General features: G+C 44.8%; 1 protein-coding gene across 1 annotated transcript; it reads left to right on the top strand.

Moving 5' to 3' along the window:
• The first annotated feature begins 1,539 nt into the window (after positions 1-1,539).
• LOC119366500 (tRNA-specific adenosine deaminase TAD1-like) lies at positions 1,540-8,723 on the top strand. Its single transcript, XM_037632242.1, has 10 exons — positions 1,540-1,810; positions 2,336-2,771; positions 2,956-3,033; positions 3,469-3,567; positions 3,799-3,971; positions 4,063-4,139; positions 4,251-4,370; positions 4,450-4,537; positions 4,692-8,125; positions 8,319-8,723. The coding sequence occupies exons 2-9, from the start codon at positions 2,360-2,362 to the stop codon at positions 4,803-4,805; spliced, it is 1,161 nt and encodes a 386-aa protein (XP_037488139.1). The 5' UTR covers positions 1,540-1,810; positions 2,336-2,359; the 3' UTR covers positions 4,806-8,125; positions 8,319-8,723.
• The last annotated feature ends 4,770 nt before the right edge of the window (positions 8,724-13,493 follow it).

Here is a 13,493-nt window from a genome sequence, read left to right as displayed (position 1 = left end):
ACAGCCACTGATCTCCTCGGCCGCCCTCCGCCAGTACTATGCACTCCCCAAGAAGGGCAAGCCGCAGGGGCGGGAGTCCACCGTCCTCGCCGCCTTCCTGCACTCCCCAAGAATGATCTTTTTTTAAGGCAGATCTCAATGTAGTTGAGCTTGCAACAGGGGCGTTGAGATTGATCAGTGAGTGCAGTGCTTTCGCAGTACGGGCTATATGTTCTCAACAAAGCAAAATAAAGGGTTAATAATAGTAGCAGCTGCTGACAAACAAGACCACAACCCAACACAATAGTAGCATGGTAAAAAATCAGCAAATAGTTGCAATCCTAGTCCATGACTACAAAACTGAATCCAGCTTTATGGCCGAAGCAAAACACAACATATCAACCAAACCAAATCATCATAAAGGCACAAACATCAACGTGGGCTTGATGGCCAGCACATTGCGCACCCATAGCTCAAGGGATATGTCTCAGAGCATGGTAGAGAGGAGAAATAAAGGACTTACCTTGGAGTTGTAGCTAAGATGAACCATGTCAACAAACCAGTCACCACCAGGTTCTTCGTCCAAGGCGCCATCAATGATTATTGATTTGGTGTTGCTGCTGCAGGACACATGGATGGAAGATGTTACAATATGTAGATGTCGATTCAAGATGCAAACCATTATTCAAAGCACTCTGGTAAACACCTGGAATGTCGAACTAGAACAACCAAACAAGGCCTATATACTTTGGGTTTTCTATTTTCTGTGTCTTTATTGGTTTTCTTCATTTTTATTTGTTTTTGTCGTTCCCATTGATTTCTTATTGGTCGAACACATGCTAACTCTTTTTCAGTACACATTCAACATTTTTGTATACAGCTGAAACATTTTTTCATATACACGGTAAACAATTTTTAAATACATAATAAACATTTTTGAGAAATTATATTTTTGATGCTATTTTTTCTCATACCCATTGTATATTTTTGATATATATCTAATGCATTTTTATAATATATGTTTAACACTATGCAAATAAAAATCTAATCTTTTCAATACATTGTCATAGAAAAATCTACACATATTTAACATTTTCCAGACGCATGACTATAATTTCCCCATTTTCTGATTACACATTTAAAAAAACTCAAGTGCTTGATGAACATTTTCAAATACATGATTATCATTGTTTTCAATACATGGTTAACATTTAAAAAATTCAAATGCTTGACTAAGTTTTTCTATTTAATTATTAACATTTTTTCAACCGCTCGAGTAACATTGTTTAAATATAATGGTCAACTTCTTTCACGCACATTGTATATATATTTTTGTTTGCATGAGAAACATGTTTTCTACACACATTTAACATTTGTTTCAAATGTTGTATGTAAAGTGTTTGTAATATATTTTATTTAGAATATTTGGAAGCATAAAAAAGGAAAACTAACGAGGCTGGCTGTGGCCTCCAGGCACCGTAAGGCCAGGCCTGTTACTTTCACGTGGTTCTGGGCCGCACCCACGTCCGCATACACCACCACCGGGCCGGTCAATTCATTCTCCCCCACTGCCCCGCCGTCTCCCTCCTCGCCGTCGCCGAGATCTCCCACCGCCGTATTTCCTCCGAGCTCCTTTCTCGGAGCCCGGTCGCGCCGCCGCTAACCGAGCGGAGATTCAGCTCGAGCGCCGGCGCCGGCGCGGCAGGGAGGCCGCGCGCATCGGCGGCGACCAGAGAGGAGGAGGAGGAGGAGGAAGACGGCGGGGTTCTCGCGCGCGCGTCGGCACTCGTCGGCGTGCGGCGGAGCAGGGGAAGGGCGCCGGCTGCTTCAGGTAACATGGCGACCGTACTGCCGCGGCTACTGTTTTTAGCGAGTGTATATACAGTCGCCCTTGCCCCTTGGTCTTCATTACTGCTGCCATGACTTAAACTTCAGAGACCTTCAAACTATTGTAGCACAGCAGAATGCAGCAGGAAACTTTGGTTTTAGCATAGCATCCAAACTATTGTACCTAGGTAGCATGATAGAATTTTAACTCAGGACACTATGCGCTCGCTGACTGAATAAGCTGAATCTCACCACCACCATTTACAGACCAAGACATACACTTGGTAAATAAGCGCAGGAAATACTCGCTGTAGCAAACAATTCTTCTAGTACATGTTTCCTTCTGTCATTTCCCTGGTTGGACCCATAAGAAATACTCCCTCCTTAATGAAATATAAGAGCGATTAGATCACTAAAGTATTGATCTAAACGCTCCTATATTTCTTTATAGAGGGAGTAGTTCTGATTTTGTTTAAGAGTTGGAATGTTCCACTTTGTTCACTGAATCACTGCTCGTTGATCTCTGTAGGTTGTAATCTCTGGGGTCGCCTAAATGCTCCGATCCTCCTCGCTGCACACGCTAGACGGCGTCCTGTGGGCCGAGGCTGCCTCCTCGGCCGCCCTCCGCCAGTACTATGCTCTCCCCAAGAAGGGCAAGCCGCAGGGGCGTGAGTCCACCGTCCTTGCCGCCTTCCTGCTCTCCTCCCCACAGAACCCTCTCGACCCAACCGTCCTCTCCCTCGCCACCGGCACCAAGTGCCTCGGCGCAGCTCGCCTCGGACCTCGTGGTGACCTCGTCCATGACGCCCATGCCGAGGTCATTGCACGACGCACGCTTCTGCGCCTCATCTATGCCGAGATCGGTGCGGACAGCCCGCCAAGTTGGCTGGTTGCGTCTGGCGCTGATGGGCGGTGGAGGCTGAGGGACGGGCATCAGCTGCATCTCTACATCACCCAGCTCCCCTGTATGTACATGACTTTTCGATTTTGTTCTTCCAAAGCTGAATTATCTTCTGCATTGCTGATAATACATCTTAGTATTTGTTCAAAAATAATCTACCACTTTATTCAGCGATCCTTGGAATTTGTTTATCATAGCACATAGTGTGAACAATTGATTTAGTTCATTGGTTTGGTGAACTGGTACAGGTGGGGTCATGCTGGTGCCACCGTCACCCGTGGAGGTTCGAAGGGAACAAATTGGTACCATGGTGAATGGATGCAGTGGTATGCTTCTTTCTTATTCTTGGTGTTCAGCAGAAGTTTCAAAAGTTCATGCCTGGAGCTGCTATTTTGAATGTACTGTAACCTATAGATTTGGCTAACTGTCTGAATTGGCGCATGGCCCGGTACAGATGTTTGTTAGATCATTTACTTTATCTATCACAACTTTACAAATGATGTTTTATGATAGTTTTTGTGAACCCAGTTGCTTTGGGTGGTGCTGTGGAAGTGTGGTACGCTTAGTTAGTTGACAACATGATATTAGTGACCACTGATCAATGTTCACTAGATTTGGAATTGGTGTGTTTAGGCATCTTTATTAAACTTTAACTGGGGGATCACACTTTGGACTCTGCAAAGTTGGACTGTTCATTTTTATTTGCGTTGTTACTAATTTGTTACATCTTTTCTAATCGGCGCACCACTTTTGCATATCAGATGTTGGTTTCGTTCAGAGGAAGCCTGGGCGTGGTGATACAACACTGTCAGTGAGCTGTTTTGACAAAATTACTCGCTGGTGTGTCGTCGGAATTCAAGGTTTGTCTTCCACAATCATTTGCAGATCCATATTGTGACAATGTAGGATCACTTATTTTGATATTTTGATGGTATTAATCATGTGATGTATGTCAATACATGGTGCAGACCACTTTTAATGGCAAGCAATCTTTTCCCTGTTATATGCCTCTTCATGATCACCTTATTACGAAGTGTTCAATTTTCTTACTCTATGGACTGTCATGACTTTGTGCCTCTGTTCTTCTACAGGTGCACTGCTATCACATATTCTCGAACCCTTGTATTTGTCCACCATTACCATTGGACAATCACCTGATGCTGCACCTGAAGGGTTTTGTATTGAAGATAATGTTGTAAAGGTTCTTGGTGCTCGTTTGTCCTGTCTATCTGGAAAATTTCCCGACCCTCTCAAACCGAGCAAGGTTGGTTACTTGGTTTTCGTTTCTTCTAGTTCTGCAGTGAGACTGTACATTATTCGTGAGTCATGTTCGTGGACCTTTTCTATACCTGCAGCCACTATTTTTCGAAGCACCTATTCCCCCTAAAGAGTTTCAACAGACTTCAGGAGATATACCCCCTTTGACATGCGGGTAGTTAGTTATATGGTTTGTTGCCATTTTCAACTCATTTTCATTTTGTTTTTATTGTATTGTTTGTAGCAAATTTTGGTTGAACTTCTCATCTTGCCGTTCTTTTATTAGGTATTCAATATGCTGGAATAAATCCGGCTTGCATGAAGTTATTTTAGGAACAACTGGGAGAAAACAAGGCACATCTTCAAAGGCAGCATCCTCACCCTCCACTGAATCATTGCTCTGCAAGTAAGAGAGTTTCCTTTCTCATTCTTAGCATCCTGAATTCTGATGTAAGCCAATCACAGTATCTGGGTTTTGATGGCAGGATAAGATTGGCAGAGGCCTTCATATCACTTGAACATCCACTAGTCACAAAATTCCGGCATGAGAAGCTTTCTTACCGTGCAATTAAGGTATTTCATCTTATACTGTAAGATTTTTAATTACTCAGATGGATAATGACTTGAAGCCACAGAGCTAGATTACGTTAAATGATTTCTGATTCTTTGCGAGCAATGATTATGGATATAAGAAGTGAAGGTTTAAGGTGACTTATCTCTGTTGTAGGATATGGCTTGTGAGTACCAGCAGATGCTTGAGCTTCTTAGGAAGGCTCCATTTTTTGGCCGGTGGCGTGCTAATCCAGCATCAGTTGATTCGTTTACAGTTCCACGGTCATAACCAGAGCTCGAAGTTATGCTGCGTCCCAGAGGCTGGTTCTTGAAGTTTCTTGATTTCACCATAATTCTAGCAGTTTTGTATACCAGCTCTTTCAACTTATTTATAGCATGTATGCTTCTGCACAACACTGAAGTCTTTTGAACAGTTGTAGCCTGTAACAAACCTCTAAAGCCCTGTGTTGTTTGGCGCCGAGAAATTAGATCTTTTGCCCCACTTTACTTCTCCATTAGATAATTTGCGCCCCCCCCCCCCCCCCTTTGAGAGGCTGTCGGGTGGGGCCGGGGCCACTGGTCATTGAAACAACCCTGGGGCAAATCATCTAACCCATTGTAAGGTGTTTATATGGATTGGTAACTATGTAACTCTTGTTCTTTTAATTGTTGGAGAGAAGAAGAAAAGGAGAAGCAATCGGCATACAATAAATATGTTCACTCCGTGATGTTTGTCTCAAATGTCCCAAAATAGTAGACTTTGCCACTTCTCAAGGAACAGTCCACTTAGTTGTCTGAAGTTACACAGAGCAGTATTTTGCTGTACCACTCTCCAGTACTTTTATGACCTGTTAAGATACTGATTTACAGTTGACAGTTCTTCTCTTCCCAATCATGTACAGGCGTTGACACTATTGCAAGTTCATTTTGATAACAAGTGCCAATGAGGTCTAACTTTCAAGCTTACAGTAGCTTCTTTGTGGACCTATTGCAAGCACACTATTGTTAGCACCATACATCCAAGATCATGCAATGATTCAGAGGACTTGCGGCCAAACCTCTCCGTGAAAACTGGCGCGGTTTGTCACAAATTTCTGTGGGAGTGGTCACAAGGGTAATTACCAGGTACGCATTACCTGAATGATCTCTCTTTTTAGGCAGATGTCAACAAAGCAAAGTAAAGGGTTAAGAGTAGCAGCTGCTGAGAAACAAGACCTGTTTTGGATAAAATCATCTTTTTTTTACCCACTGTATATCCCTTTATTAGACCAGGACAGTTTCACCATCATCTATCAGTGTAGGCTGTAGAAGCAAGGAAATCTGAGGGATACTATATAAGCCAAAAGGAAATCTTGTTTTGGTTGTAGCATACTGGTATTTTGCTTCCTCCACATCTTCTGATTGGCTAAAAAACAACGACAACGTGTGGAATTGCCTGTGCGGTGATGAGCTGAACAGAAATGAAACAAAAAATGTACAGACATGATAGGCACTGGTGCATGGCCCTATAGCACCTAAGAGATGTCCATGAGCAATGTTCTACAGTAAGTAGCTACTATCATTAAGTGGGGAGTGGCTGATGGCCCTCCCTCTCACATAATACTCCACACCAAACTCACCTCTGACCAGTGGTGCTAGTCGACAACACATGAGGCCAAAAGTGTAGTCTAGAGCACAGTACTCTTGTCATTACATCAGGATCGACATCTAGGTCTAGTAACTACAACACATCACTCCAAGGTGTCTGATTGATTCTGACTCCAGTACTCCATCCCACTGTTCTTCCAGCAATTTCTTTTCCCTTCCTAGCTACTAGGAGCTGGGCAAGAACTGCAAGGAGGAAAAAGTAGCAGTAGATCCTTGAGATTTTCCGTCTGTTTTTTTGCTTTGTATGCTTGTCTGGATGCAGGATAGGCTTCAGTTGCAAGCCAGAGCAACCAGTCGTCAGTGCGAGTTGGCCGTAGTGGGATTTGTGGTATGGTGCAAGTGAGTACCAAGTAGAGGACACTAGTGGTGTTGCTTAGGATCTCCTCAAAGGAAAGGAAAGGAAGCTGTACTGGTCACCACTGCCTGCTGCTTCACAGCTCACACACATAACGCCAGAAGATACAAAGTTAGAAGAAAAAAAGGAACACTTTTTAATCTTTTCTTTGTGCTAATTAACATGAGAGAGTGACCAATGTTGAAAGACAAAACAAACAAACATTGGTGAGCATGTTTAAGTTGTGGAGTTTGTTCAGTTTGCCTATGAAGAACAAACCAGACAAAACCTGAAATATATGCCTGGTTCCAGGATACTACTGTTAACTGACAATAATCCACTTAGTTCCCCAGGCCAGAATCTATGCATATGTTGTCTGTTATGCTTGGAACCTAACCTGGTGCGTGACAAAGCATCATTAAAAAAGCCTTCTTCTTCTTCTTTCCTTGGATTATTTTATTAGTACTATTTATTAATCATCTCACCTTCTTTTCCCATTAAATAATACCTACCGGCTCCTACTTTAGAAAAGCATCGCGTCATCAAAAAGGCCACCGGCATAGCATCTGCTTGCTTCCTGGATAGATCATTGCTAAGTACCATGCTTTTGTCCTCTGAACCACTTTCTGCTTGTGCAATCTAATCAAGTAATCATGCTTAGCAGAGGCTAACAGGTGTTGCAATTATGGGTTGCCTCAGCCTCTCTGCATTTTGGTAATGCTGAAATTATTACATTATTTGGAGGAGGAGGAGGATAAGAGGGTGGCCATGGCTGCTGATGACATGGATGGGACCACCGTACCTGCTGATGATGAGTTTGCTGAAGAGAATTAAAAGGTGGCAACATCAGAGAGGGAAAGCTGGAGGGAGGGAGGCAGCAGGCAGACCAGAAAGAGCAGTGGGCACATGCACTGCCTTGAATACCAGAAGGCCTGCTTGTTTGTGGCATGAGTGCTACCATTCATCACAAACATCCCCCTTCCATGAAACTAACCAGACATTTCCTTTCTACTGCTGAAAGAAAGAAAGGGAAGATGAAGATGAAGATGAGCCTCTGGTTTGGCTTGGCTTGGTTTGCCAGCCCAAGGAAAGTATAGGAAACAAGCATTCATACTCTCTTGGCATCAAGGAAGGATTGCAGATGCAGGAAGGGAGAGAGATGGTAGGGGGGCACACCGCCACTAGACTAGCTCGGCACTCACTGCAATGGATGGCAAATGTCACCTACAAACATCTCCAAGGATATGCGTTTTTCCTCTGTTCCTAGACCATGAAAGCAGACTCACCGGCAAAGTGTGGTGTGCCCCCACAAAACAAAACAAGCACTACTTCTCCGCCGAAGTTTTTTTTTGGTGGCATTTCTGTAGCAGCAGGGTAGTACTCCCTCCGTCCTAAAATAAGTGACTCAACTTTATGCTAACTTTACGATGCCATTGAGTACTTCCTGCGTGTGAGTAAAAAGAGCCTCTCCTCTTGGCAATGCCGTTGTGCCGTTATGCGGAAGGGTTTGTGTTTTTGTTGTAGATTGCTTGGATTATGGACCGCAGGAGCACATCCACCGGCAAAGAAGCTTGGTGTCCGAAAGGAGGCAGCCTTCTTGGGATTGCGGCCATTTCTCTGCTCAAAATGTATGATACACCCAAGTAGTGGTAGTTCCTCCCTCTTGAATTTGTCTTTTTTGCTGAGAGCTGCTCAGGTGTCCAAATAAATTGAAATTTGGAGCGAACCTCGCGCATATAATTATCTATTTTAGAAAGAAAAAATTGGATTTTTTTTGAATTTCTTTAGTATTTATTTTGTTTTTTTTCTGACCGGGTGCAGATGAGGCTGGACACCGAATTGGGTTTTCGCAACAAAACTGCACTTTAAACGCGGGAGGGAGGAACCAAATCAAAGCTATTGGACGGGGTGGCTCTTGAATCGGAAAGTCGTTTTGAGTGTCAGCGGTATGGAGCGGTACATCCGCTACCACACATTTGGTTTTATGATTCGTGCTAGCTATTGCGCACACACATGTACTCCCTCCGTTCGGAATTAGTTGTCTCGGAAATGGATGTATCCCTCCGTTCGGAATTAGTTGTCTCGAAAATGGATGTATCTAGAACTAAAATACATCTAGCTACATCCATTTTTGCGATAAGTAATTCTGAACGGAGGGAGTATATTCTTTGTATTGGGGTTTTTCAGTTTCTGGTATTCTTTTTTAGTCAAATCAACTGTCGGTCCGATTGGCCCGACAATACTACTATTGTCAGTGACTGACACTACTCATACATCTCTCCTCTCTCTCCCTCTCAAATAAATCCAAAGACTTTATTTTATTATGTGTGTGCGTGTGTACCCGTCCATCCCATCCCGGTGGCTACAACCTGGAGGACCCCCTTACTTTGTGAGCTACTGCTGCTGCTATATAAAAATACTGCTACTTTATCTACTGCTGACTGCTGTACGTACGTGTGACGTACGAGACCGCACCGCTGTGTGCTTCCGCTCCACGACTGACCGCACCGCTGACTGACGTACAGTACATGTCAAGCCAACTCCAGCTCCAAATCCAAATTTGGATTATTCACCAGAACATCACTCAGCGTGTATGTACTGCTCGTCACCAAAGACGGAGCTGCCTCGTTCTCAACCTTGCACCTCGGTTTAGTCCCTTTTTTTTTGTCTTATTCTTTCCTTTTTTTACCAATAGAACGACGTCTTTGAATTCAGTTGAGTAAATCGTAAAATGGTTATTAAAACTGTTGTTGTTGTTGTTGTTGTTGTTGTTGTTGTCGCCGCTGCCGCCTTGGGTTCACTCTCTTCTCTTTTGAGTAACACTTATCGCCGCTCGATGCCCGTACCTAGTTTGCCATAAACTACATGAGTTTTCAGTCTCTCCCTCCCTTACTTCATACTTCCTCCGATCATGAATAAATGTACATATAAATTTTTTAGGACAGACAATTCAGTGGAGTAAAAATTCATTTGGAAGGTGCAAGTCATCATCCCTCTCCTCTTTAATTACCCCACCATCAATGAGCTAAGTGCATGTAAAAAGTGAGAAGACCATGTGTCTTCTCCTCTCTCTCCCTCTCAAATAAATCCAAAGACTTTATGAGATAGAAGTACCTTTTTCAATTTTAAAGTACATAGGGAAGACAGAAGTACACTTCTTGTGACAAATTTTGAATGCCGCCAAACGTACACTTATTCATGGACAGAAAGACTTCGCTTCTTCCTTCTCCCGCTCTACCATCGAACTGTCCCTTTGGGACCGTAGTAACATAGCCCTACAGAAACCGCGTCGTCTCCCCTAGAGGCGACTCGGGCGGACCTTTGCCCCCGCCGCCAAAGCACCCCCTCCTCCCCCTTCCCCCCTCGCCGCCGGGCGGCGGTGGGACCTGCTCTCTTTCCGCACAGGGAGCTTCCTGTTGTGAGTGGATCCTGCGTTGGTGCGCACACGGCGGTCCCGCTCGGTGGGCTCTCAAGCTACGGCAGTCGGAAGATACAAAGTAAAATAAAATGTACACTTTTTAATCTTTTCTTTGTGTTAATTAACATGAGTTGAAACACATAGTTGATAATAATTGGTGAGCATTTACAAGTTGTGGATTTTGTTCAGTTTGCCGCCTATGAACAAACCAGACAAAAACAGAATTATCAGCCTGGTTTCAGGAGGCAGTTCGACAATAATCCAGTTTCCGCAGCGAGAATCTATGCATGTTTTCTGATATGCTTGGAACCTCTTAACTGGTGCGTGCATGCATTATCGTGTGACAAAGCATCATCAGAAGAGCCTTCTTCTGTTTTTTTTTTATTAATCATCACCTCACCTTCCTTGACAATTAACTAGTACAGTACCCACCGGCTCCTACTTTAGAAAAGCATCGCGTCATCAAAAAGGCCACCGGCATAGCATCTGCTTGCTTCCTGGATAGATCATTGCTAAGTACCATGCTTTTGTCCTCTAAACCACTTTCTGCTTGTGCAATCTAATCGTGCTTAGGAGGGGCTAACAGGTGTTGGAATCATGGTTGCCTCAGCCTCTCCACTTTCCGCTTCAGCTTTATCCAACAGTGTGTGCATGTAAGTGGCCGTCGCTCTGACTTGTGGTACACCATGGCGGCGTAAGTTGAGCAAGAGAAAGTAAACCTTATCATCTCCTCCATGTCTGCGTGCAATGGCCACCTTGCCTCGAGCTGACTAACCAAGTTACAAAACTTGATGACGCTGACCTGCATAGCATGGCAGTGATACGACAACGACCTCACATTGCATGGTTGAATGATGTACACGTCGTAGGGCGCAATGTGCTTTCCTGCGTGAAACTTTTCATGCACTTGCTCACAGGAAGAAGTGCAATGGCTCCAGGGCGAAAAGTTCTATCGGAACGGCGAGCGGGTGCGTCGGTGCTGGTTGCGGACGTCCGGCAGTGCCACTGTGGCTGTCGGAGACGAGCAGCAGCGGCGGCAAAGGTGGAGGGTGCGGATGCAAAGCCAGGGGGACAAGGGGTGGAGCAGAAGGAAATGGGATTGGGAGGGGGGATTGGTTGGGCCGGGGGTGTCGGAAGCGACGTTTCAGGTGTTCGAATTCCCACAAACCTCCCACACTTTTGTCTCCAATTTGCGGAGAAATCGCGTCCGGACCGTCTAACGGACCGATGCAGGTCGGCGTTGGATGGTTTCCGCTGGCCGGACAGCGGGGTCCGGACGGTTATGGAAGGTTTGCGGGTCCGTCTTGGAGATGCCCTAACATCAAGGAGAGAAGGATGGAGGAGACCAAAAAGGCCTGGCCCCAAGTGGGCACATGCACTGCCTTGAATCCTTGAAGACCTGCTTGCTTGTGGCATGAGTGCTATCATTGATCACAGCTTCTTCTTTTCTTCTTCTTTTTTGCGTGTGTTGATGACTAGTACTGGCACCACTGAGATGTTTAGTTGGTGTGGTGTACCATCATCCTCTGCTCTGCCAGAAGAGAAGAATGTACTACAACATATTTTCTTTGGATAAAATGTTAGCCCCTCTTCAAGGGGAAAAAGTAAGTAGGATCTGTGACATGACTTGGTAAGTAGTACTTGCTGCCCTGTTTTCAGCTAGCTGGGGGCACGTACGTAACGTACTACGGCCACTCAGATCGATCTTTAGTTGGTGTGCCATCACCATCTTCTAAGTTCTAACAGGCACAAGGACCATCTTACCCCTTCCAGGAAACTAGACATTTCTTTCTACTGCTGAAAGAAAGGGAAGATGAAGATGAAGATGAAGGACGCATGTGTTTCTCAGCTCCGCTTCTGCTACCCTGCCTATCCCCTGTGTTCAACACATTTCCATGTACCATGCCATGTTAATTTGCCATTTGCTAATTGGCACGGTACTCGCATTGCTACTACATCTTCTGTCCACGCGTAAATCGTAAGTGTCACACGTGTGGCACGAAGCACTCCCGTCCCGATGTTTTTACAACTAAAAGTTGTCAGCCAAAAAGGAAAAAAACAAACTCCAAAAAAACTAAAACTTGTGATTCGATTTTTTTTATCATGCTCGCATCACTAAACATGTTTTAAAAAATGTTCGAAGTTGTCATATGCTCATGCCAACTGTGTGACACTTATCAAGGCCCGAAAGGAAAAAAAAAACAGTGAAACAATATTTAAGTTGTTCAATGAAAGGATAAAACAAATACAGGTATTACGTACCGTAGAAAACATTGAGCAAGATGTTGGAACATGGCAGGAGTACGCGTGCAGCATGTGTGTGCGTGCGTGTGTATCCGTCCATCCCGAGAATCCCATGGTGGCAAGTTGGCGGCCGCATGCAGCAGGTGGATACAACCTGGACCCTTTAACTTAATTTGTGAGCTACTCCCTCCGTCCGGAAATACTTGTCATAGAAATGGATACAAATGGTTGTATCTAGAACTAAAATACATCTAAATACATCCATTCCTTGGACAAGTATTTCCGGACGGAGGGAGTATACCGTACGAAAATACTGCCGCTCTACTGCTATACTACGTACGTGTGACGTACGAGACCGCACCGCTGTCTGCTTCCGCTCTACGGCTGACCGCACCGCTGACTGACGTACATGTCAGGCCAAACTCCACCTCCCAAGTCCAAAAATGAAGTTTGTCTATACCAATTCGATTTTGGAGTATTCACCAGAACATCACTCGGCGTGTACTGCTCGCTCGTCACCAGAGCCGGAGCTCCATCCTTCTGAGCCGTGCATTTCGTTTTAGTTCATTTCCTCTTCATCTTTTTTCCTTTTTTACCAATTACCAATAGAGCGGCGCCTTTGATTTCAGTTGGGTATAAAACATTAATTTAGTTACTAAAACAATGGTTGCTGCTGTTGTTATTGTTATTTCTTCATCATCGTCGTCGTTGTCGTCGTCGTCTTGGGTTGAACTCTCTTCTCTTTTGCGGCGTTGCATGATCCCATCCTTATCGCCGCCCGATCTCCGTACCTAGTTTACCACACACCACGTGAGTTTCGGAAACTTCTTTTGAAATGTAATGATTGTGTTTCGGTTTATATGAAAAGTCATCCGATTTGCACGACTTTTATCCCCTATGTTGAAATCCAATTGAAATATATGCGCATATGGTTGGATGTTCGATTCCCGCATCGATGTCCGCAGACCGGTGACCAATCGATCGCCTAAAACCGGTTAGGGGAGTAAAAATCCGGTTTTACTTCTCTAACTGAACCTAGCCGATCCCGTAAAATCCAATTTTGCTCCTTGCCGCTTCGTGCGAGTGAACTTACTCAACCACTTGGGCTCGGAGTAAAAGCAAAGCACGCCTCTCCGCCCCCTCCCCCCAAATCCCCCATCGTCCTCCATCTAGCCAGCGACCCCCCCCTCCCACACCCTCACCCATGTCGCCATGGCCGGATCCAGTGGCCGCGGCTCCCCGCCGCCCATCCACAATGTAGATACGCACCACCACTAGCGCAACGTCGGCACATCTTTCTTACGTCGCTGCCGCGGTGCATCATTGAGCGTGGC

Source organism: Triticum dicoccoides, chromosome 2B (assembly GCF_002162155.2).
Source record: "Triticum dicoccoides isolate Atlit2015 ecotype Zavitan chromosome 2B, WEW_v2.0, whole genome shotgun sequence".
Lineage (NCBI taxonomy): Eukaryota > Viridiplantae > Streptophyta > Magnoliopsida > Poales > Poaceae > Triticum > Triticum dicoccoides.
Note: the sequence above shows the minus strand (reverse complement) of the source record. Positions and strands in the feature narration are given on the sequence as shown.

Coding starts and splice junctions, on each gene's coding strand:
- LOC119366500 (XM_037632242.1), top strand. CDS start 2,360: ATGCTCCGATCCTCCTCGCTGCACACGCTAGACGGCGTCCTGTGGGCC. Junction 3,034..3,468: donor CATGGTGAATGGATGCAGTG/GTATGCTTCTTT, acceptor TTTGCATATCAG/ATGTTGGTTTCGTTCAGAGG. Junction 4,371..4,449: donor ACTGAATCATTGCTCTGCAA/GTAAGAGAGTTT, acceptor TTTTGATGGCAG/GATAAGATTGGCAGAGGCCT.